We start from the raw sequence: 24365 nt of genomic DNA, 5'->3' as shown, positions 1-24365 counted from the left end.
CGGCGCTCCCGCCCCTTTAATCAGGGCGGCCCGGAGCTCGGCGGTGCTGCCGCCGGGGGGGTAGTGCCGCGGCTCCCGCCCTGTCCCGCCTCCCCCCCCATTCCCCACCCCAAAGGGCTTTTCCCACCCGCTCCCATGGGAGGGCGGGATCAGGGCAGGAAGATGCGTTTTTTCCCGCTTTTCACCCCAAAATGTCCGTGAAGGACAGAGAAGAGCCCTCCACGCCGGGATCGGGACCGGGACCGGGTCAGACCCCCGGGGGGTTTTCTCTGCGAGTTCCAAAAGAGGCCTCAGTGCCGAGCCAAAAGGGTCCCCTTGAGCCGTGGAGCCTTTTCCTTCCAGCGTCTCCATCCCAGCTGGTGCTAGGGCGGTTCCTGTGCCCCCATGCGGCAGGGGGCAGAGGCTGTGGGATCCCTCCTGTCCTGGGCATCACCTCTTGGTGCCAAGCGTGGAGGAAGCAGCGACTGAGAACTGTCCCAAAGACAGAGAACTGCAGCTGGGGTGACTGCAGGAGAGGATGCTCAGCAAGGTGGTGAGCTGGGGGACACCCGGGTGCCTCCCACCTATGGCAGGGCCATGTGTGGTCAGCAGGGTGCTCCATCCTCCAGCCTGCTTGTTCCCATTGGGTTGACCCATGCTGATGGGCACCAGTATGTCCCTTGCCACCTCCCTGTTTCTCAGCACCCTGTGTAGCTGTACCCTTGTGGCCTCATGTGAGGACAACAGCCTAGAGTCTCCCCTCCAAGTGCCAGCATGGTTCCAGGGGCATCTTTCCGTGGGCACCAGGGAGACAGTGAGGGGTCACCTCACATCTAGGGGTCCCAGCAGGGCTACCTGCCACCAAGCAGGGATGCTCGAGGCAGCTGCAGGCAGCTTTCCCAGGAGCAAACTGTTCTGAGCAGGGAAGGAGTGGAGTCTCTTACAGGCGACATGAGCAGATCATCCCCATCCTCTCTGCAGCCAACCCTTGTGAGGCCCCTAAATCTGCTTCAAAGGTCACTATGGCCACAGGTGTCTTCCAACTGCCCCATGGCCGTGGGCCTGACCCCAGGTCAGGGCCATCCATAAGCCCTCCTCCCACCACAGTTTGCTTAATGAAGACAAGATGGCCTGTCCCAATTAGACAGGGGCTTCATTAATCAGAGAGTGGAGGGGTCTGCCAAGGGTTCTGCCGCTGGCCATGGGCCCGGCGCTGGCGGAGCAGCTCAGGGTCACCGGTGCACGGGCAGAACTGGGCACACAGTGATGCTCTGCAACCACCCTGGGCCTGGCAGCATAGCCAAACCTGGCAAGGGGCAGTGGCCATGGGGAGAGCCCTGCAGTAGCATCCCTATGCAGGGCATGCAGGGAACCCTAAAAGCTGCAAGCCCTCCTCTGCAGCACGAGGGACTGCTGGTGCTTCCAGGCTCCCCCGCATACCTCGACTGGGGAAGGAATCTGCGCCTGCGGAGGGGAAGCACCAGGTGTGTGTGAGTCACACTGTGGGGGGAGCAGCAGCCCTATTCCCACCAGAGAACCCTACTGCAGGCATTCCCTCAACCCCCAGCTTTAAATCCTAAACACTCCTTCTACTCTTCCATCCACCCTTTGTCCCTGCAGCCCCAGGCCGGTGCCCTGCAACGACAGCGTCCCCAGTCCCACTGGAACATCCTCAAAGCTGCTGTCTGTCCTTTCCCAACCCTCAAGGGCCAGCAGCCAGTGCTGGTTCCTGCAGTCTAAGGCTGGGGTTCCCCATCTCCTGGCTGGACTGGCCCCAAGGGAGCACGTGGTCCTCCTGATGGCATTGATCAAAGCGTGCAAACCTGATCCTAACCCTAACTCTAACCCTTCTTTTAGCCCCAGCCCCTCGCCCTGCAGCCCCTCGCTCTGCTGAACACAGGCACACGCAAAGCACCAGGGCTGAGCCTCTCCCTGCCTTGCGCGTGCCTGGCAGACGCCCTCACCGCCGGCTTAATGGGAAGGGAGGGAAAAGCTGCTTTCTGCAGCCTGGGGTGCATTTCCAACCCCGCATCATGCCGAGCAGTGAGTCACGCGGCACAGCTGGAGCGGGGCTTTGGGCTGCAGATCTGCACTGCTTTGCTCCAGAGCGCTGCCATCAGCTCCGCTGTGCTACGAGCGGGGAGCAGCGAAGCCTGGATGGGATTCCGGATGGGATTCCTTTGCAGTCTGGCAGCAAAGCCTGTGTATGTGTGCATGCATGCGGTGTGGCGGCTCTCGCTCCTTCCCCACAGCAAGGCTGTAGGGATTCGCAGGCTGCAGAGATCCCTGCCTGGCATCTCCAGCAAGGGCAGGCAGAGAGGGAGGGGGCGGCTTCCACTCCATCGTGAGCTGGTGGGGGTTCAGCTCTGCCACTGCGCTGAGCGCATGGGGCTGGGACAGCTGGGGGCTGGTGCTACGAGGGGAGGAGGGACTGGGGGGGCCGCCCGCAGCGGGGCCGGTTGGGACAAGCTCCAGGAATGTCTCCCATCAGCAGCCGCCGCCGGCTGTCCCGGCAAAGCTTGGCATGGCTTCTGTGTGCTGGGGGAGGCACCTCGTGGCACCCCATGTCACGAAGCCACGGCGCAGCAGGGCAAAACCTCAAGCTGAAAGCCCTTCTCTGCCCAGAGGGATGCTCTCGCTGCTGGTTCATGGCCATCCCAGCATGATAGAATCGAGAAGCCTCAGTCAGGCTCTGGGACAGCAGAGGGGGACAGTAGGGAGGGGCTGTAGTGCCCCAGCTGCAGGGGACTGCCCACACAGCCCGGTTCATCCTGCAGAAATTCAGCTCCACGGTCCTGAGCACGGGCTGTGTCCCTCTGCTCCCAGCCCCGCTGCCCCCACCCACAGCAGGATACGGCTGTGCAGAGGGAACCCAGCTTGCTCGTGGGGATGGACAGAAGCACAAGGGATGGGGAGCAGCAAAGCTACCCCTGCATTCTACATGGGGTTGGTGCTGCCTTTCCCTGTGCTCACCCCATGGATCCTGGCACAAGTCTCTATCTGCTGCTGCTTTGCAGCAGCAAAGCACCCGCCCTGGGGGCACGTCGGTACAGCTGCGATCACTGAGCTCCCTGCCCTGCCCTGCCCTGCCCGTGGGCTCCGCAGGCACACACCGGGGTGATCTGGTGCACAGCTTTATAGGGCTCTGAGGGTTTGTTCTTCCTTCAGACAACAGCAGAGGTGACCACTGCTTGGACCCAGCTCCGCAGGTATGTAAGAGAGGTCACTCAGCTCAGCTGTCACAGCCCTATACCCCTGCACCCCCCCCACTTTGTATAGCCCTGTACCAATCTCCCTTATTTCCAGCCTGGGCTGCAAATCCCAGTGCCAGGAGGTTGGGGTGATTGCTCAATGCTTCCTCCCTGTCTCTATTAGAGTGTTTCACAACCCACACCCACACCCCTCTAGAAGGGGCCTGTGGCTCCAGGGGAGTTCCGGCAGCGCTCACAGAGTCCCCATCACACAGTGCTGCACAGGGGTGTGTGAGAAGACGTCCCTATGCACACCTCGGGTCAAGGCACATGAATAATGGCACACACTGCTTTACCTGCAGGATGACACTGTGCATCCATACTTCTTACACCAGTTAGCAACACCGGGTTCCCAGCAGCACCTCTGTTTAAAGCTGCCTACAGCATGCATGGTGTATGGGAAGGATAAAACTCTGGGCAGCGCTCTGCTGGGACATCCCATGGCTGAGGAATAGAGGCTGCAGAGGGATGGGAGCAGCCCTGTTGTGGACACAGGGATCTGTGTTGCAGAAGGATTTGCGCAGCACACGAGACCAGACTTGTCCTCGCTGCTCTCCCCTGAGAGGCTGTGCCATTGCTCCTTCAGCTCTTTGGCTGGGCGCCCATCTCCAGAAGAAAAGAATAAAAAGGACCAAACATCCGCCCTGCCCCGCCAGGGTGCATCGCTGTCTGTCACCATGGGAACTCATCCCCTGCGCGGACCCATCCGGGATGACTTCATATCTCCGTGAGCAGGAGGGCTGCGTCACCACCTTGGCACGGGGCCGGCGGCCACACGGCGCACGCGAGGACCCTCAGCCCCACAGGCAGGGAACAGCACTGGGAAGGCAGAGGGCAGGAGCTCTGCACCCACGGGGACAGATATAGGAACAAAGGGGGGCTCTCACAGTGGTGCCACGCTCACCTGTGAGTCACAGCTGCGTGCAAGGCAGCAGGAGATGGCTGTGTCCCCACGTCACTGGGGCTGCGGCCAAGTGCAGCACATCTGGAACAACTATAAACAAAGTGGGGAAGCGGGACAGCCACGGCCACATGTGGTTTGGGCTACAGGAGGCCTTCAGCCTCGCAGTGGGGGGGAAGGAATGGGAGTGCAGAGCTGCCACGTGGAGCCTGGGCGCAGGGCACGCAGAGCTGGGTGCGCTGGCATCACTTCGTACCCAAGGAGCCAGGGCAGCACCTGCTGTGAATCGGCGCACTGCGGAGTTGGATGCTGAGGTCAGAACACCAGTTTTCTGAATCTGAATGCGTTATCAAATCCTAAATCCTAAATCTTGAAGCAACACAATGGTAGCACCCTTGGTAAAGCATTAAAACAATGAACCACCCCTTCTGTCCTCCATTCCAAAAAGTGTCAACCCCTAACCTAAATGTAACACACAAGGGATAGGCAGCACATTTCCTTTGCAGCTTTATCCAAGTGCTCACCCTTCACCCAAGGTGCACACATGCAGGAAATCACACACAGCACTAATGCAGTTTGTTACAAACACTGTGCCTGAGGACCGCTCCGAGTGCCAGCTCCCCACAGACAGTTGGGTGCACAGCAAGCTGAAGGCTCAGCATCCTGATGCTGGAACTTCCTGGTATAGCACTCGAGTATTGAAGCTCCTGTTTCAATATCTTAATTACATAATTAGCCTTGCCCCAATCAGGTCACATAGCATTCAATCCATCTGCTGTCCTGTGCTGTATGATTCTCATACAGAGCCTTAAACCATTCCAGTGTGCAGGAAGTTCAGCAAGCAGCTCCAGCAGGCGATACAGGGCATCCAGAAAACACATGATGGAATGGAGCTGGAGAGATGAAAAGTGAGAACCACTGATCCTCATTGAGTGGCGTGTGGGGGTAAGGCAGCTTTAATGAGGATATCCAGCTCAGGCTCATCCCCTTCCACCCAGGCTGCTGAAGAAAGAGCAGAGACAATGCTGACAAGTCCTGCACCGTGCCCCACTCAATCTCACACCGCCAGGGATGGCTGGAGCTGGCAGTCAGGCCTGGATGGGCCCTTTGTCCGCTTCTTTCCCAAGCAAAGAATGCACCACAGCTTTAGATGAGCCTTTCCCATAGGGGATTTCAGGATATGCATGCAGGCAGTGCTGCTCTCCTGCTGTGCCATGTCTGCATGTGGCACAGAAGGCACAGTGAGGTGGAGGTCTGCCACACGCTGGTACCACCTCACCCCAGCAACCCCGACCTTTGCTGTGGCGATGCTGCATCATAAGGAACATTCAGTCTTCTTGTGAGCCTCAGCAGGAGAGCTGGTGGAGAACTGGCCCGGAGGGCTGAGGGCTCTCTCCTCCCAGCAGCTCACTGGCACCGAGCAGAGGCACGGCTCCAAACCTCCCTGGTTCCCTGAGGACAGGCTTGGCTCAGCACCTATGATTAGTATCAACTGTACTTTCCGGGGGGTGGGGGTAATTAGTTCAGGTGAGGCAACTACCGACAATTGGCTGCTGCAGTCCGTGTCTCTTGGCAAGCGCCCACATCCCCAACAAGCAGCTCACATATCAAAGGGGCTGCCTGCTGCACAGGCAGACCCACCCTGCACAGCTGCCCCTGCCCCACATGCAGGGGGTACTGAGAGCTTTCCTTGCTACATGGCCCAGTGCAAGGCTGCAGCATGGTGGAAAAAAAACATCATTGAGGTACTGTGCAGATGGCTTCACAGAGCCTTGGGTATACGTGCACAAAGCATCCTCCTTCCCAACCCCTCCTTTCAAGGTGTCAGAGGGAAGATGATTGCCTGGAGGTAGTGGAAGGTGTAAGCTTCAAAGAGGGAACTATGTGGAGGAAGGATGAGACATTTAACTGCGCAAAAGAGGAGGGAGCCAAGGCCAATTCCTACATCAAATGAAGTTTATCAGCACATTCTAATGGGATCCCAACTAACCTTTCAAGTGAAGTAGCAAAATAAAACACTTCAGCCATTGAGAACTAGACTGGTCAAAGAGCCCTGACAAACAATCCTGCATTGTCCAGGCAGCCAGGAAACAGATTTATTGGGTCACCCAGGCCATCTCCAGTTTCAGAGAATTGTCCTGTCCTAGGGATGGTTCCAACTCCTCCTTTGGCACTGCTGCTGTCCTTCATCAGACAGTGGGAACCACAGGAAGGGGAGGAGAGAGGTCCAGGAAAACACCTCGCTTTTTCAAGGTTCAGGAAGAAAATTTCGGGCAGATGCTTCTGTCGTGCCAGATATTTCCCAGGTTGGGTTCTCTTGGACTAAGGCTGCTCTAATGGTGGAACAGAAACACATGCCTGTGGCTCAAACAGTGGCGACCTGCCAACTGGATCAGGGCTTCACGTCCTCCAGCACAGAGGGACTCAGCTGCCAAGTATCTGATGAGTCTGCCCGAGTTCCAGGTTGTGCTTCCCAAGCCCCTCATCACTAAAGCTCTGCACACAACGCTGCCCACCAGAGCACAGATCCCACTCTAGATCAGATACATTTCGCATGGATAAAAGCATGTGTGGAAATAAAACAACCACCACCCTTCCAGCACTGCATAGCCCAGGCAGCCTTGCAGAGCTGCAGCTGCACGCTGCTCTGCACCACCTGCCTCTTCTGCACAGAAACAAAGCCTGTGAAGCAACAGTTGCAAAGGGGGTTGAATCTGTTCCTCAGGACAAAGTAGTGCAGGAGGGGCTGCAGATTTACGCAAGGAAAAGCCTTTCCAAGAACCCCCCAACAAAGAAAAGGTGTAGGAAATGCTGAAGCAACAATGTACTTCTGCCAGAGCGCTTTGCAGTTGGTGAGAAACACAAGGAAAGAAAGATCACCAAGGGGGAAAAAAAATATATCAAGCAATGGAAGACAGGAGGATTACAGGCTAATTGCAATCACAAACCCAAGGCAGAGCAATTTAGTGGTTCCACAAGGCGTAAGTGAGCTTGTTTGGTTTTGCAGCCCTCAGTGCACTTCCAACGAGCCAGAGCTTGCGATGGTAGTTAAACCCAAATTGCAGAGAACATTTAACAGTTTCAAACTTGCCTACTATACGCAATGAGTTCAGACACACTGACTCTCTCCTCAAGAATCCAGATTCAGCACAAATGATTTAGTACACTGGATTAGTCTCAAGTGTAATGACTAACTCTTAGAAACTTTTACACTATTTTTAAATCCCACTTGTCAGGGCAGCACCTAGAAATTAAACGAGAATCCCCGGGAGACCAATTCCAGAGACAAAAACCAGAGAACCTTGCAGCTTCCCAGCGTAAGCTAGTGCCACCTGGTGGGAAGCTGCCCTTCAAACCCTCTGCTTGGTTTCATCCTTTCTGCTTTCAGTTCTGCGTTCCAACTTCCTGAGGGCAAAATACAGGAGCATCCAGGTAACTCTTCCAGCTAGTCAGACTTTGAGATATCTTCCAGGTGCAGGACAGGTCATTCTATACTTCAGTACAGATGGGTGGGACTGTCTGGATGGATGGTGGCTCATCTGTATTAGGAACATGTAGGTAAGTGCTCACTGAGCTGGCTTACAGCAACCAAATTCCTAAAGATGACAGGCACCACATCCCAATAAGGGCTCTTGAAAAATGACTGTCTAGCAACAGTTCAGCTCCTCAGAACTCCTGATTCTGCTCAGCTGCACTGAGGCAGCATCAGGCAAGGCCAGGTTGATCACCTTCACCAATTAAAGCAGGTGGTAGGGACTCAGCTGATCAGTTTTGCATGAAACTAATCAAGGAGAGAGACATTACACAGCTTTTCCCAGGGAGGCAGCCAACCCAACAAATGGGCAACAAATAGCAAGGACAGAAATATTACCATCACACCTCAGGGCCAGGAAGAGGCAGCCTTTCTGAAGACACATTCTGATCTCCTTGACAAGCAGTAATGACAGCACAGAAGTCCTCTTGGGCAAGGGACTTTCATTTTCATTTCTACAAAGCAGGAATGCTATAACCCCTATTTGACCACGCTGCCACTCCACAGCACAGCCAGAGCTTCCTCAGCAGTTTCATACCAGGGAAGAGATCCTGCAGCCAGCCTAAAGACAAGACTGCTGGCATGGCAGGACAGTGCCAGCTCAGGACAGAGTGAGGAGCTGCAGACAGACAAGTTTCTAGCACGAGCTCTGACAAACCAAGGCTTACTGCTCCCATACCTCGCCAGTTTGGTCAGATCAACAACGCCAGCACCTGCGGCCCAGCAAGACACAGTCAGCACCTAGCAGAACCAACTTCATAGAAGATATATTTATCTTTTTTTTATTGTACATTTAACACCAAGACAGCCATTTGGATAGGACTCCTCCTTGTCCCACAAGACGTTCAGAGCCAGACAATTCTGGGAGCCCTGTCACAGTACAGAGCTTCACTGCTCCATCCAGCAGGGACACATCCTACAGACGGATCCAGTACATGCCACTGCGGATACGGTTATAATCCAACAGCTGTTCAATGGGACCTGAGTGAACAGAACAAGAGTTAGTCACTGGAGCTGTAATTAAAATCACCGTGTGGTTTCCCATAGCTGTAAAGCAGATGGTGGCAGAGTATACCGTGCTCATAATCCAGAACAGCTACATGCAAAACCAGGTAACTGCAGCTCAAACCTGAATCAGGAAAACTGGCAAATGCCGTCTCCTGACAGAGAAACCATTGCTTTTTATTTTTCTTCCCCTCAGAATAGGTTCTTTGCTCATGTTCTTCCACAACACCCAGTACAGCTTCACATACAAACATGAAATACAGGGGGCAACCAAATAATGGAAATTCTGGCTAATTCTTTCCAACTTCCTGCTTGAAAATCCTCTCCCTTCAGCACTGCTCTACTTTGCAGGCCCAGAGTAAGCAAACGCAAGGAGGAGGGGAACCCACGATGCAGGAAGGAGGAGGCAGCAGAGCTGAGCTGCTCAGGCAGGTTTTCTGGGAGGAATTTATCCTTGGCCAGACAGACATGCCAGAGCAGCACAGCAGGACTGGGCCCCTTCGCTTCACTTACATAAACCACCATGACCCCAGGGTAAGGACACCTGGCAGATGCCACTGGACCCACACCCAGCTATGGGACTCCCATTCTTAGTCACAGCTCCACATCCAGCAGAGGTGGGAGGACGGCCAGCAGCTCACTGTCACTGCGTCTCCATCACCTCCAGGTTTGATCTCCTGGCAAACGTGCTTTGGCACACCTAATGTTCAGAGGCAGGAAGGTAATAACAGAGCCAGAGCACTTAAGAGGCCAAAACAGACGTATACAAAGTGCCTGCACTTTGCTTCTGCTCAGCTCTTGACCACCCCATTTATTGAGCTACCCCAGAAGAACTGACTGGTCACTCACCGACTGCTGCAAGCGCTGGGCATTTGTCATAGATGTATTTACTGCATACATCCCTCACCATTTTTGCATCAACAGCCTAATGAGTAATAAACAAGCAATTAATGACCCTTCTGGCAGACTTAGATTTCTCAAAGCTTGAAGTTACTACTGTTATTACATATCAAGATAATTAAAAACGTGCTGTTGGATCCACAAGGGCCATCCACACCAACTGTCCAGCCCTGGTCAGCAAGGACAGCTTATGCTCTACACAGTGCACTCCTCTGAGGGTACTGAAGACATAGCAGTCCAAAATCTGAAGGCTCCAAGGGGATACAACAGCTACACAACTATACAAATTAGATGGTGGCCACCTCCAGGACAACTATTAAAGGAATTTCCAGTTGGGTTGTTTAACAAAGCTGGGATGTTTAACTCTCACTGGGATGGAGTGGATTTAGACTCAAGGTCACAGGATACATCAAGTCTTTGCCAGTACTCTACTGTACTCCTACTAGTGACCTGAGTGCCTGGGCTCCAGGCTGCATACCTAAGGGAGAAGTAAGCCTTGCATTACTGAGGCAAACTAAGGCCAGAAAAACGGCAGTGCCAAGTGTGCTCAGGACTCCCAAAGAAAACAAACAGGTACCTACAGAAATCCTGGAATCCCATTCCTCCAGAGAGATACGGCGTCCGTAATTTAAGAGATGGCTTCCAATTGTTTCACACACTGGAGTAGTACCTAGGTGTTGAAGATACTGTCAGCAAAGTTGAACGGTTTCCCAAATTTCACAGCCTGATCATCAGCCAAGGCAGACAACTCTAGCCATTAACCAGGTTCTAATGAAGTCACAGTAATCACACTAAGCAGCTTCAGCAGGAATTAAGCAATGCAAACACTCTTCCTGATCTCCAAAGCATTACTGCCAAGGCAGACCTGCTTGAACATCTAAATTCCAAGTTCACCAAACAGTACATATGTATTATTCACTTGCAGCAGGAAAACGACAACAAGTTTACAGACTCTGACAGAGTCAGAGTAAGCCTGTAGCACAACAGACTGTAATCAGCTACTCTGAAACCATAGAAGGAGAAGGAGAAAGGGAGTTTTGCCCAGCACCTGCCAATAGTACTGTAATACATCTAGCAGAGCTCCCACTCCCCACTAGAGATCCAAAAGCACTGAACAGCTTTTATTCTATAAGCCAGAACATACCATCCAGCTGAGCCACCATGGCACTCCGCAGATAGTTCTTGGCTCTCTTCACTTCTGACTCCGTGGTGCTAGTGCACAGACGCATCCTGCAACAGACACAGGACCACCAAAGCTCTTAGAGGCGTTTGTCCGTTCAGGCAGAAAGCGCATTCTTCCCTTCCCAAGTCTGCAGAAATATGCTATTAGCATCACTTGTCTTGCAGGCCTGAGATTCAGTCCTGACCACCACAGCGTAGCTAAGGAATAGAGAGCAACAAACAGCAGGAGGCAAGTGAAAGAGCTGAAGCTGATAGGCAGGGAATATCAGCCAACAGTTTCCATGCTGAGTTGCACTCACAAAGGTCTAAGCAGCTCTGGTGTCGACTCTAGCTTGCCTATCAGGCACAGCAGCAAGCGGTCTGTGGTATGCTATCACAAGAGAAGGCAGGCGTGTCAGCTATTCCCACACATGCCAAGCTGCTATGGAAACTGATGCTGAAAGAATAAGACAGTTATATAGAATCTGTTTGGACTCCAGCTGCTAAATCCCTTCCTCCCCTGCCAACCGCAACGTCTCTGGGGCAAGGGCTAACTCCATCTGCTCTATTCACAGCACAGCACGGCTCTGAAGCTCAGATGCAACCTTGAACCATTAATGGCACGTATGTATACAGAGTAAGACCAACAGAAGGCCACAAATGCTGGCATGGCTCCAGCAGCAGGGCATGTGTCAGTCACAACACAACCGTTTGGAAGACACGAACTCTGCCTGCTTTGCCCAAACCTAACGAGACAGCAGGCACATGTCTTTTGTACGTTTGTACCTCAGAGAGCCCTGTCTTTAAGGAAAGGTCTTACTTGTACAGAAAGAGCCAAAGCCTCAGTGCTAATGTGTGGAAGCTATGCACCAAAGACCTGAAGAACCCAAAGGGATTAAAATCCTCAAAAGCAATCCTGACACAATTACAGAAACCACTGACAGGATCACACAACCAGAATGCAAGTTACTGAGGCATTCACGCAGAGATGCAGCACTCTGGAGGCCAGACATGACCTCCACCAGCTTACCCTCCCACAAGGTCAGATCTTTTGCCAAACTTGTACTTACCACTCGCCCTGAGCACAAAACATCATATCATCTACAGACAGAGGATCAGCAACAAAATGAAAACCAAAGAGGCCAGTATCAGAGTAGGAAGTGTTGAACGTCTGGAAACTGTGGCAGAGTTTATGCTCCACAGCGAGCGCAGCTAGTCTGCTGGACTGGTGCTGTAAGGAAGGAGATACCATCAGCCATTTCAACCAGACAGACTCCTCAGAGCTCAAATTCCTTCCCCCTGAGCTGTTTTCACAAGGACCGCAGACAAGACAGAGTGTAACGCTTTTCAAAGGAGAGCTTAATTTAGGCTCTTCATGTGGGCAACAGATGAGAGTCACAGTTGGAAAAGCCACACACAATGGCCTAGAAGTCTATACAGCAAAATCTTTTCTCTTCCCAGCAGCAGATGAGGAACTGGTACATATACCGCTATAGGAGTGGAGAAAATGGCAAGTACAAGGTTTCCCAGTAGCAGGGGTTAGCAGTCAAGACAAATTATAGACAAGAAAGGATGTAGTACTGGGGCTTCATATAAGTTCCAACTGCTTTACACCTGCAAGGCAGGCCTGCATCATAAGACTATGGATTACTCTGTCCTGTTTCTACCATTGCTCTCCTGACTGAGCAGTCAGGTTAAGAAGGCAGGAAAAGCTGCTGAGAATTCATCACTTGAATTTCTTCCAAACAGCAGAAAAGGCTCAACTCATTTCCTAGCATCACATCTTAAAAACTGTTCTGGGTTAGCCTCCATTAAACTTCCATTTTCCACATCTCTGACCAAAGCTGGAAACTAAACAGAACAGCCTCCCATAAATCCCTTTCATCTGGTGGCTCCACAGTATTCTACAGAAAAGGCTCCAGGCTCTCCCTGTCACATTCCCAGGTCTCCTACCTTGCCACCTCCAAACGTGCGGTCGTAGCGTCCCATGATAGCATTTGCCACATGCAGGACAACGTTGTCGGGATCAGCCCATCCTGGCCCCTCCACAGCAAGAGCAACATGGGCAACAGGCAGAGCATCGTCTCTGGCACGGATCTAGGAAGTCACCAAGGAACAGAGAAGAGCTGACTGAGCATGGTGATTTTGTCTGCAGCCTGCTGCAATCCCAAGTTGACAAACCGGAGAACTTAATGTTACCCCAGCGAAACAAAATTGCCTCAGGCTCTACTGAGGACAAATCACTTGCTGTGATAAGTATTTCCATTAGATGTTGTGAGCAACAGCCTCACATTCTTACTGGACTTTGTTTCTATCTAAAACCCAACATATTGTGGCAATAAGCCTAAAGAACAGAACATGGGAACACTACCAACACGCTGTGCTATCAGCTTCTGAGATGCGTGAACAGGAGCGACTACAGCTAGTCTTGTATCCATTCAACAGTTTGGCAACAGCTGCTTGTTTTGACTGGAACAAAAACAACTTTACCTCACTCCCTGTGAAACGACAGCGTGGCAGAATAGGCACAGTATCTTCTTTGTACGCAAAAGACAACCCACTGAAGTGCTGCCTAGCTGCATCTACCAGTTCCTTGTGAGAAATACCTGGCAACAGGAGAAGTTGATAGAGCTCCATTTAATAAAATCATGTTATTTCACATTAGAGATGCATGCCAAGGGGGTTGACCACCAGAGTCTCTCTCTAGGGCTTACCTCCAGCAGCTGCCAGGACCATACGAGGTGCCTTGAAGTGAGTATCAATATATGAAGCTAGGTCTGCTCGAGTCAGATGCCTAGAAAGCACAAAGAAATACCTAATAGATCAGCTTCTCAGAGTTGAAGGGATAAGAGACTGAATTCACTGTGTAGAGGAAAAAAGTGATGCTGCTGATTCAGTTAGTTATAGGGTAATAATACTTCCCTGAAGTACAACTGTACTGCCTTTTTTGCCTGCACTCTAATTCTGGAACACAGACAATGGAAACAGGTGTTCAAGAGGAAGAGTTAAAGACAGTGTTCACACGCAGACTAGAGTATCAACCCTTGGTACAGGGAAACCAAGGCTCTAACAGGTGTGTATGCTTGAGGCCACCGCTTTAATGAGCGCCACTAGCTCTTAATGCCTTAAAGGTGTAAGCCAACAAGTATGGGCAAAGGTTCAGCCAAGCCCTACCAGCATCAGATCTTGCACAAAGACTGATTCTAGAGAAGAACACGTGCAGCATTACACATGTACCAGCATCAAGATGGAAAACACAGTCAAGACATGAGAAGCCCATGGGCACGTATCACCTCCACATACAGCCTCACTTACTCCCTGCATACACTCCAACTGGTTTCCTTGCAGGAGTTACGCACCCCAAGGACTGAACCCACAAGCTGCATAGTGCAACCAGTCTGTAGCTCACTTGATATTCTCTGTGGTCCCCTCGACGGTGCGGGCCAGTGCAGTGCCTTGGAAAGCAGTGGCATGAAGGTAATCAAAGGTGACGTTTGTCAAGTCATTGTCCATTTCTTCGAGCTCCTGAAGGATGACACCACGCTCCTTCTCGATCTGAGATTCCTCCAGTGCACAGTTCTGCACAACGTCAGCCAGAAGCTCAACCACTGCAACATATTTGCTACATTAGCAGTCTTGCTGCCTCACTGCTACCCAGCACTGCTGAAAGGAGAAAAGACAGACAAAGCAGCAGGGATACAGCAAGAGGGGAAATAAACTGTGCTGGGATGGTGGCACAACACAACATATCCTTTCCCACAGCATCGGAGAAGGACAGATAACACAGTTTTAGCATGAAGAAATCTCTAAATCAGCTTGCCAAGCATCGGTGATAGCTCACCATTGCCAGCAGAAAGCTGGCAGAAGGTAACAAACACAGAAGGTGATGCATGCCAGAAACAAGGTACCGTTGCAGAAACAAGCTGAATTCCTGTGGAGAGCCTGCAATATCTATAGCATAGTCCACATCAAAAGTAGGACTGAGTCATAACAACAGCTCTGACTCAAACCACCTCCTCTGGACAAAACTGACCCAAACAGCAGCCTGCACACTGTAGGAAGCACAGAGCATATGCGATATCCACAAGAGTGGCACTGAGCACTTCTGGCACAGTAGCTGTTGCTGACCTCATTTTCTTAGCTCCATAAAGCAGCTACACACTACTGAACCCTAGCCCCTGCCTTCCAGCAATACAGCACAGCCTGAAGAAAAGAGGTCTGCAAAGCTGCTTTTAGGCACAAGTGAGCTTGCAGCCTTAAAGCACCATTTCTTGGCAGTGCTCCCTCCAATTGCCAAATACCATCTTCAACTCACTACTCAGCAACAGCCTCATTCCCTGGTCAATTGCTAGAAAGTATACTGGTGGGGGAGAAGCACCTGCTTTTCTTCACACTGCCATCCTACCTTTCGGCATGTCCTTGGACAAGGCTTTTATGTAATAGGCAGTCTGCTCACGTGAGGTGTACCCATTAAAGTGAGCTCCCATACTCTCCACTTCCTTCTCCAAGGCAGCACAAGGACGCTTCTTTGTGCCCTAGAAGTATGCAGAAATACAGAGATAGTGAACAGCTTTCCCATGTGGCTGAAATAAAGCAGTAAAAAGAACAGTAAAAACCTTATACAATAAAACCTGTCACTTGATTTACAAAAACAAGAGCTAGTGCAGAAAGCAAAATATTTGGCACTTGGCTTATTTACTGTAGCTAAAAAATGGCTGAAGTGTATTTTGAAATGCCAAATGAAACCCAAAGGGAAGGAGAAGATCTAAGCTAAAGTACAACGGTGGCTGAAAAATCACATCAGTGTAAGTAAACAAGGGCAAGTCACCACTAAAAACAGGAAGCAGGTTTCTAGCCATTTAACTAGCAGTATTCAGAAGATACCAGAATAGGAGCAGAACATGGCTTCTGAAATAGAGCTCATCCTTAGGGAGCAAAACAGATACTGCAGTTGTCTGCAGTGACATGGGCTGGACTTATATCAACAAGCCCCAGGCTTAGATGCTTTTTGTCCTAGGCCTGTTAGCAGACACAGCTAGAGCAAAGCATGAGATGCAGTCTCCAAATTTCATTGACCCACCAACAAATCCAAAGATAAACAAACAGTTATAAGGAAATGCTGCATTCAGCTCTGCCTGCTACCCTGAGAAAACGTGTTTCATCAGTTTTATGAGTGTGTTATAGTAAGGAACAACAGCATCTGAGAATCAGTCCAACCTATGACTTTCCTCCTTCAAAAGGAAAAATACCAACTAATAAATGACAGCCTTTGTTCATGCAAGTTGCCCCACATTCAAACAAAGAACACCATACAGACTAGATGCTTTTTAAAGTTTATTGTTATGCTATACGCAAAGCCTCTAACATTCAGATGAACTAATTCTGATTCACACCTACACTTCTTCTAATACCTACAGCCTCCAAAGCAAGAACTAACGTGTCAGTGAACTTCTGCAACACTGTCTCCATTGTCTTATGCCAGACCCAGTCTTACCTTAAATGCCAGATGTTCCACGAAATACCCAGCCCCACTGTTCTTCTCATTCTCATAGCGGCTCCCAGCCCCAATCCACACACCCACCTAACAGCAAAGATATCAAACACACGTATTAGAAAACTAACAAGCAGGCAGTATGTTCAAGACTCATGCCATAAGTGTAACAGCAAGGAAAAGAAGCCTGCTTCAACAGTAGCTCCAAAATAGTAACAAGCAACTGGATTTTGTGTTGAGGACGTTCGGATTTTGTGTTTCACGTTGAGGGACATGGTTTAGTGAGTACTATTGGTGATACATGGATGGTTAGACTGAATGATCTTGAACGTCTTTCCCAACCTTGGTGATTCTGTGAACTATTTCCAGCACACATTCAAGCATTTAACACAGCAGTTTCACAAAAACCTTTGACAGGTTTGCCAAAGATGAAACTACTTCTGGTCAGTTACAGCTTACATGTGGGACTACATCAAAAACTACAGAGCTCAGGAAACCAGTACAGTGCAAAAGCTTGGCCAGACTTGTACAAAGCCAGGCTAGGCCTCCTACTACTACAGCTTGACTGAAGTCTTCATCAAACTTCAGTTCAAAGCCAGGTTTGTCACTGTGGGAAATCGGTGACAGTCTGGGCAAAGCTGACTACTGTCGAGTCCTCAATCTGCCTGAGGCTCACCGTGCACGTTGGCTGGCTGGACTCCTCCGAGGCCACCCGCAGCCCGTTGTCCAGCGTGGTGATGTTTGTCTCAGGGATGTTCTGGAGTGTCTGCGCGTAGGTGGCGGTACCGCGGTTCCTTGTCAGAGGCAGCAGGGCCGCCTGAAATGAAAGCTCTCAGCACCAACCAACACCTCTCCTCTGCCTCACAGGCCTCCAGCACGCAGACAACTGGGCACATTGTCGGGCCAGGCCGGTGAGAGCGGCCTTCTCGCATTCGCGGCTCCCATCCGCCCCTCGCTGCCCACCCGTCCCCATGACCTTCCGGGCCAAGATACGGGCTGAATTCCGCCATTCCGCCGCACAGCGCAGCCGAGCTGCCCGCCCGCCCACCCACTCCCCCAACCATCCTTCCCAGCCGCCCCACCGCTGCCCCAATGTCCCCACAGCGACTCACGCAGGGATGCGGGCCCCGCAGTAAAACCCGCCCGGCCGCCCGGCATACAGAGGACGCCGCCATCTTGTCCCTGCAGCGACCGAGCGGGCTGTAGTACGCCTGCGCGAAACAGGAGGCGGAAGGAAGGAGCTGAGGGGCGGGGAGGCGCATGCGCAAAATGCTCAGCGGCTCTCGCGGGCGGAAATGTGCATGCGTGCGGGGACAGAGAGCTGGTCCTCGGTGCTGCGCCGCCTTGTGGTGGGAGGGCGCGATGACAGAAAGGGTTTGGGGCAGGGCCCGATCACCGGTACGCGATCACCGGTACGCGATCACCGGTACGCGATCACCGGTACGCGATCACCGGTACGCGATCACCGGTACGCGATCACCGGTACGCGATCACCGGTACGCGATCACCGGTACGCGATCACCGGCACAGGGACGGGACTCCCGGCTTGTGCCCGCGCCTGGTGTAGGTCTAGACGACGGAAAGGGAGGCACGGTGGTTGCGGTGAGCCTGGGGCCGCCCGCAGGGAGCAGCGGGTCACGGCTGGCCCAGCAGCGCCGTTTGCACAGATGAGACCTAGCGGGCTGAGGACGCCTTTATTGAGGAACCCGTGCTGTGGTGGAGCCGTGCTGACAGCCCCAAGCATGGAGCAGGCCGGCTCCAAGCGCCCCACGCTGTCCCACAGAGGCTCCAGGCCCCGGGCAGGGAGGCGGCGAAGCCCTCCCGGCAGCATGGCCCTGCTCCTCCGTTGTCTCTTCTGCAGGGCTACATTTTGGTGCTGAGGTTCGCCTAAGGGGGCAGAGAAGAAAGTCGGCTGTGCCGTCCCGCAGAGCGGTGGCAGTGGGGAAGGCGGGGCTGGGCGCTTACTGGGGCTGGGCGCGTCCCCCCATTGATGTGGAGCACGGCATCGTTCACCGAGGGGAAGAAGCAATGCTTGGTGATGGTCGAGCTGAAGAAGTTGCCCCGCTCCAGCTGGGCAAGAACAGATGCTGCACAGAGGGAGAAGCAGTGAAGCTCTGGCACCTGGCACCAAATGAGCCTCCCACCCCCCTGTGCTCCAAAGGATGCTCAGGACATGACTGGACAGCCGGTATCGCAGAGCTCACACTGGGACCCCAGAGCAATGTGCAGCCAGTGTGGACAACCTGGCACCCCATGGTGTGGCTCTGCAGCTACTCTTCTCTGGGGGAAACCTGGGGTAGGGGACACCATAGAGGGCACAGCAGCCCCGTGGCCAGCAGCTGTGTCCCACAGAGGTGGCTGTTCCCTGCAGAGGCTGATAGCCCTGTGGTTTCTCCTCACCTGGGCAGCTGGCAACAAAGACATCCACTTCTATTTCATGGAAATCCCTGAAGATCTGCAAATGGTAAAAGTCATGTCAGGGAAAAGGGATGAGCAGCCATCTGGCTGTCCTTCACCTGCACCACCCCTGATTCCTTACGTTCTTCAGGATTTTGATGGAGACTGTGTCCACAAAGTTGACGGGGCTGAAGTCCAGGATGACAGCATGGAAGTCAGGCTGGGGCAGTCCCAGTGAGCGCAGGGTGGGTTCAGCAGGTGTGCTGCCCTCCTCTCCACTCAGCTCAATCACCGCAACGCCTGGCCCATTGCACTCAGCCTCTGTGTCCTGTGGGAAGACCCCTTCACCACGTGGGTGCTGGGGGCACTCTGCAGGGCAGTGTCCCCCCAGGACCCTGGATTTGTCCTGCCCTATTGTGCATTGGGGTTTGGAGGAGCTCTAGTTGTGTTATGGTGGTGGATGTGCCAGAAGCAGGCACTTTGCTCACACTCAAGTCCCGCTTCTAAGTTCTTTCCGGGTCACCTTGTGGGCTCACCCCAATGACTGGTACTGGCCTCATTAGACTCCTCTCCCCAGTTAGCCTTTGCTCTCACTCTTCATTTTGATGATTAACTTGCCACAGACTGTGAATGACTCACCAGCTCCCCCATCTAATCATTAATGACTGCAACCTCTTCCACTGACGTTAAAGGTGATGCTGATAACCCAGATGCGTGCCAGTGCCTCTCCCTGTTTGGTGGCCGTGGGCCAAACTGAAAGCTCCATGGGCTGCCTAGCATGGGCAGAAGGCTAGGGCCAGGCAGGGAAGTGGTGTGGGACAGCACGAGAGGGGGGTGTTGGGAAGCACCTTTTTTCTCTTTGCCTTCTCTGCTTTCTTTTGCTGTTTCTTCAGTTTCTTGAGTGCCTTCTTCTTCTTCTCGATTAGGCGATCCACATCGATGCCGCTCTGCAAACCCATACAGCCCCGTGGCCATGGTGTCAGGAAGAGGGGCAGAGCCTAGGGGGCTCAGTAATGCCGTGGAAGTATGTGAGGGACGCCATGCTGCTGCTAAGCCAGCCTTGATGTCCAGGACCACATCTCCCCTGGCCACAGGGACCTGGGTGTTGTACCCTGCCTGCTGTGCTCAGGGCAGATTTTCCTACCTTCTTCTTCAGTGCATCGGAGTACATCTCCACGTTGGCAAAATAGATGGTGGAGGAGGAGCGGAAGATCTTTATTCCAGGGACCTCCTGTGCCTGGGGATGGATGGAGTGGGTTTGCTATCCTGTGGACAGAGATGTGCCCCTTCTTGCCCTCCCTTAAAATGCCCTGGGGGTGCTCCTAATTGCTCCCACCTCTAGGGGGTGCTTCTTCCCTCACCATGCCAGCACCTTAATGCTTTTACCTTCTTGTATTCAGCCACATCCTTGTAGACATCGGTATCGGTGACACGCCCCAGGATGGAATAGTGGGGGCTGTGGGGAGCAGAGCAACAGGCTGTTCCTGTGGGCTTCCTCTGCCCTTGGGAAACTGTACCAGGTCCCCAGCACTTAACTCCTCAACAGCCCCGCACCAAGGACATCCTAGTGCTAGCCTTGGGAGTTAGTACAAATGTCCAAGGAACCACATCTCCCTTCTGCCCAGCCCAGCCTAAGGGTACTCACAGCTGTGTCCGGAAGATGACAGTGAGCAATGCAAAGGCCACTGAGGCTCCCAGGCCAATGTCCAGGTTCAGCAAGAGGGTGGCTATGAACGTCACTACCCAGACCATCTAGAGAGGGCACAATCAGTTGTGCCATGACCTAATCGCATGGCATCATAAGCCCCGGGGAGGGTTGAGGAACTCTCTCAGGGCCAATCAGTGCCCTACCAGGTCCACACGGTTGGACTTCCAGAGTGTGCGGAGGTCTGTGAACTGCTTGAACATGCCTTTGAGATTGATGATGATGATGGCAGACAAGATGGCCTACAAGAGAAGCCTGCATCCATGAAGGTGCCAAGGGCACATCTGGGGGGCACTTGGCTGTGCCCCACATCCAAGGCTACCTCCAGTCACTTCCCCCCCCTGTGCTGCCGTGATACTGGATGTGCAGGACTGGGAAGTGATGTGGAGGCTGTGGGACTGGCTGCACCTTGGGCAGGTCATAGAAGAGCTCTCCGATTTTCAGGATGGTTACCAGGATCACCAGGGATGAGATGACACCAGCCACCTGAGGGGAGAGATGGAGGCCAGGGTGAACCTGGATGTTCTCCTTGCCCTGGTTCATGCCTCCCAATGTTGACACCTCAGTGTGGGGATGTTGGGAGGGATTTTAGAGAGCAAAGGCAGGCAGAATCACCCGCACCCACCTGGCTGTTTCCCCCTGTGCTCTCCTGCACCAGGCTCCGTGACATAGAACAGCTGATGGCGAAACACTGGAAGAAGCCCCCCAGGAAGTTGGAGAGGCCCAGAGCAATCAGCTCCTGCAAGGACAGAGAAGCACCATGCATTCTTGGGCTGAGAGCTGTGAAACACTACAAAGGAAGGGGCTGCATATGTGTCAGAGCATCACCTGGTTGCTGTCCACTTTGTAGCCATGCTTCAGGGCAAAAATCTTACCCAGGGAGATGCAGATAGCATAACCCACCACAGCGATGGCGAAGGCATTGCCCACCACCTGCCCAAAGTAGCTGACGTTAGGGACCACAGGCGGCTTCAACCTATGTCCAAGGCAGGAAGATGGGGCTCAGGAGGGGACCTCGTGGGCACTGTGGTGCCCCAGCACAGCTGCCCTTGCCATCCAGCCCCACTCACCCACTGGGGATGTTGCCCACCACAGAGATGCCATACTTGGAGTTCAGGTTGACACCATAGGATATGCCAGTGGAGATGATGATCTGTGGGGGTAGCTGGGTGAGGCAGGGCCTCCCTGCAGAAGCACACTCATGCAGGAGGACAAGGGGATGTGTGCCCTGGAGCCACCTTTGCAGAGGCACCCTGTCCCACCCCCCATCACCCTGCAGGGCACAGAGACATCTATGGGTGATGGCACCTGCCCCAGGCCATGGCTGTGTCCCCTTGGAGAGCTGGGACAGCTCTGAGTACCGTGATGAGCTCGATGGGGATGGGCATGGGGAGCTTGGCAGAGAACTTGTGGTTGAGCTCCTTCACAATGAAGATGGCCACCATGGCAATGATGGCTGTAACCAAGGTGCCCACATTGGTCTCCGGCAGCTTCTTGCAGATCTCAATGAGGGTCTGGAGGATGCAGGAGGGAATGAGAGAAAGCAGATAGATAGCTTGCTGTTAGCTCTTTTGGGGAGACTCTATGTATCCTGTAGGTGATGCTTTACCACATCTGGGGATTCCAGAGTGTCAATGAGCCCCTCACTCACCACAAACAATGAGAGTGGCCCTGAGTGCTCTCCTAGGGAGACACCAAAGACATTCTTGAGCTGGGAGATGAGGACGTGCACAGAGGCAGCAGTAGTGTAGCCACGCACTAGTGGGTCTGAGAGGTAGGTCACCACAAAGCCAAACTGCAGGAGGCCCAGGGCCACCTGGAAGGAAAGGTGACAGTAGGAGGTCCCACAGCTTGTGGGCATGGGGACACCACAGCCACAAGTCCATGCTAGGTCCTTACCTGGAAGATTCCTGACAGGACTGTGATGGTGGCTACCAGCTCTACCCTGGCAGCATCCCGCTGTGCCTCATTGACTACTGTACCATTGGTGCCATTGTCAAACTCCATAAAGTCCTCACTGGGCACCAAGGAGTCTGTCACGCTGCCAATCATGACGGATATGACAGCGAAGGGACCTGGGGATGTGCAGGAAAGGAGTCCAAGTTCAGAGCTTGGCAACCAGTTGGGGCCTCTCTGAGAAAGTAGGCACATGACCACTTGTTCAGTGTGCCCATGGTGCTTTGGCTCTGTTTTGGCCAACTGCCTTCTTGGTGAGGTAAAGTGAAGGCAGAAGAAAGGCCCCTCCACCCTCTTGCTCATTGGCACGGCAACGTTGTGCCATAGATAAAATCTCATCCCTCTCATTCTCTCTCCCTCCCCTCCGTTCCCATGGCCGCACACAGCCCCTTGGCTCACCCACGGAGTTGTGTCTGGATGTCCCGAAGAAGAAGTAGAGGAAGACGGGGTAGAAGGAGGAGTAGAGGCCGGTGACAGGTGGCAGCCCAGCAAGCAGTGCATAGGCAAGCCCTGGGCACAGCAGAGCAGGGAGAAATGTTATGGATGGATGAGTCCTGGCCCTCACCCCTTGAGAACCTCACGCAGGGCACGGCATGGGGACACATCACTCACCCTGGGGCAGGTGCATGATGCCCACACTGAAGCCTGAGGCAATGTCCCCAAGCAGCCAGTCCTTTACAGGGTAGCGGGGCAGCCAGCGCAGGACAGGTAAGAAGCGGAAGAGCAGGGACTTGGCGGTGGAGGCTGAGCATCTGCAGGGGAAGGAGTGGGAGCCAGGGCTGAACGTAGGGGCACCAGCACTGCTGGGCAGCAGAGGAACCCAGAGATGCAGCCCTGCATGGATCACCCAGCTCTATTCCCCCAGCCCTACCTTGCCTTCGGGAGACAGTCGCGTGTTGAAGTCTTGCTGGGAGGCTTCCTCTGTGCCAGCTCCTCCAGGTCAGCCTCACTCAGAACTTCACCGCGGGGCTGCCCGGGCCGGCGGCTCAGCACCATCTCTGCCGCCATGGCCCCTGGCTCTGCTGCACTGCTGGCAGATGAGAGATGGCTCAGTCGCACCCAGGGATCCGGGCAAGGGGCAGGGAGGGTGCCAAGGTCACAACAAGAGGTGCCTTGAACGTGGCACCGGATTGCACTGAGTCCAATCCATCCACCTCTGTAGGACAGCCTTGGTGCTGACCACCTTTCTGCTCCATCCAGCCCAGTCCAGCACCCTATACGTACCGCAGCACATGCAGGGCAGCAGGCCAGCACTGCTGCAGAGCAAAGCCCCGGCCAGCCCCGTAGACTTTCCTGCAGACTTTGTCCCTTTACACATGAGGGGAGCAGGAATTTCAACCCTTCGTGAGTGTCACTGGCTCACCAGTGCCCCAGCCCCCTGCACTGCAGAGCAAGGACTGAGCCAGGGGCACAGAGGTGTGGGGTAGGGATGGGTTCATCTACACAGCCGGACAGAGATGTCTCTGCAGCCCAGGAGCCCTGCCCTGCTTGTGCCAAGGTGCCTCCATTTCTATGTTGCTTGCCCAATTGCAGCCAGATATGTGAGTTGCTCGTGGGATGCCCCAAGAAGCTTAAGCCCCTGCATCTCCCCCAGCCCCCTTACCTGCTGCACCCGCACCGGTTGGTGCCGCCAGTTGGGTGCACTCTCTGCTCCCTCCTATTAATACCTGCCCGTGATCTTTGAGACACCGCTCCCTCCCATCTGCCCTCCCTCCCACCCTGCCAAGATTCCTGGGAAGCCAGCACCTTATCACTGGGACTCCTAGGGGCACTCCTGTAGCCTCACCACGTCCCAGAGCAAGAACTATGGCCTGGCACAGCAATGCCTGCAGCCACTGACCAGGTCACCTGGGGTACTTTCGTTGCACTGCAGCCCCTGCTTACCTGCTGGAAATGGGTGTGCTGTGCCCTGTGGACTGCCCCACTTTTCCCCAGCGTGCACAGACCTGGCCATTATCTTGTTCCAAAGTTCCCTGTCAGGTACCATCGAACTTTCACACCTTCCTGCGTTCCTGCTATTGCCGTTATTTCTGGAGTGCTTCCAAACTATGCCTGGCCCAGATGCACAGTAGAGACACAGCCAGCCA

General features: G+C 53.4%; 2 protein-coding genes across 4 annotated transcripts; both read right to left on the bottom strand.

Annotated features, from left to right (window-relative positions):
- Positions 1 to 8429: 8429 nt before the first annotated feature.
- Positions 8430 to 17466, bottom strand: LOC125698811 (cytochrome b-c1 complex subunit 1, mitochondrial). Its single transcript, XM_048957616.1, has 13 exons — positions 17333 to 17466; positions 16897 to 17037; positions 16224 to 16310; positions 15135 to 15264; positions 14139 to 14337; positions 13444 to 13523; positions 13220 to 13335; positions 12683 to 12826; positions 11800 to 11960; positions 10713 to 10798; positions 10150 to 10238; positions 9518 to 9593; positions 8430 to 8644 (listed from the first exon to the last, which is right to left on the bottom strand). The coding sequence occupies exons 1-13, from the start codon at positions 17393 to 17395 to the stop codon at positions 8580 to 8582; spliced, it is 1437 nt and encodes a 478-aa protein (XP_048813573.1). The 5' UTR covers positions 17396 to 17466; the 3' UTR covers positions 8430 to 8579.
- A 440-nt stretch (positions 17467 to 17906) lies between these two features.
- SLC26A6 (solute carrier family 26 member 6) lies at positions 17907 to 23618 on the bottom strand. Of its 3 annotated transcripts, none has more exons than XM_048957088.1 (20): positions 23503 to 23618; positions 23150 to 23305; positions 22891 to 23030; positions 22678 to 22788; positions 22222 to 22397; positions 21974 to 22138; positions 21684 to 21836; positions 21393 to 21475; positions 21151 to 21298; positions 20948 to 21061; positions 20731 to 20808; positions 20469 to 20564; positions 20263 to 20369; positions 20004 to 20073; positions 19762 to 19854; positions 19466 to 19564; positions 18760 to 18945; positions 18621 to 18675; positions 18186 to 18307; positions 17907 to 18107 (listed from the first exon to the last, which is right to left on the bottom strand). In XM_048957088.1, exons 2-20 carry the CDS (start codon positions 23284 to 23286, stop codon positions 18084 to 18086), a joined length of 2157 nt encoding a protein of 718 aa, XP_048813045.1. In that variant the 5' UTR covers positions 23287 to 23305; positions 23503 to 23618; the 3' UTR covers positions 17907 to 18083. The 3 variants fall into 3 exon arrangements, with proteins under 3 accessions (XP_048813045.1, XP_048813046.1, XP_048813043.1); XM_048957089.1 differs by having other exon boundaries at positions 23150 to 23308; positions 23503 to 23593; XM_048957086.1 differs by having other exon boundaries at positions 23433 to 23542.
- Between the last annotated feature and the right edge of the window lie 747 nt (positions 23619 to 24365).

This window comes from Lagopus muta, chromosome 11, assembly GCF_023343835.1.
Source record: "Lagopus muta isolate bLagMut1 chromosome 11, bLagMut1 primary, whole genome shotgun sequence".
Lineage (NCBI taxonomy): Eukaryota > Metazoa > Chordata > Aves > Galliformes > Phasianidae > Lagopus > Lagopus muta.
The sequence above is the reverse complement of the archived record's forward strand: the minus strand, read 5'-3'. Positions and strand labels throughout refer to the sequence as shown.

Bases quoted from the DNA above. Each gene is read 5' to 3' on its own strand.
- LOC125698811 (XM_048957616.1), bottom strand. From the start codon at position 17,395: ATGGCGGCGTCCTCTGTATGCCGGGCGGCCGGGCGGGTTTTACTGCGG. The intron at 15,265-16,223 runs GTAAGACTGGGT...GCATACTTCTAG, and splicing joins TGGAACATCTGGCATTTAAG to GGCACAAAGAAGCGTCCTTG. The intron at 10,239-10,712 runs GTATGTTCTGGC...TTCAACACCTAG, and splicing joins CATGGTGGCTCAGCTGGATG to GTACTACTCCAGTGTGTGAA.
- SLC26A6 (XM_048957086.1), bottom strand. From the start codon at position 23,512: ATGTGCTGCGGTACGTATAGGGTGCTGGACTGGGCTGGATGGAGCAGA. The intron at 20,809-20,947 runs GTGGGTGCGGGT...CTCTCCCCTCAG, and splicing joins GCACAGGGGGAAACAGCCAG to GTGGCTGGTGTCATCTCATC. The intron at 19,565-19,761 runs GTAGGAAAATCT...ATGGGTTTGCAG, and splicing joins CCGATGCACTGAAGAAGAAG to AGCGGCATCGATGTGGATCG.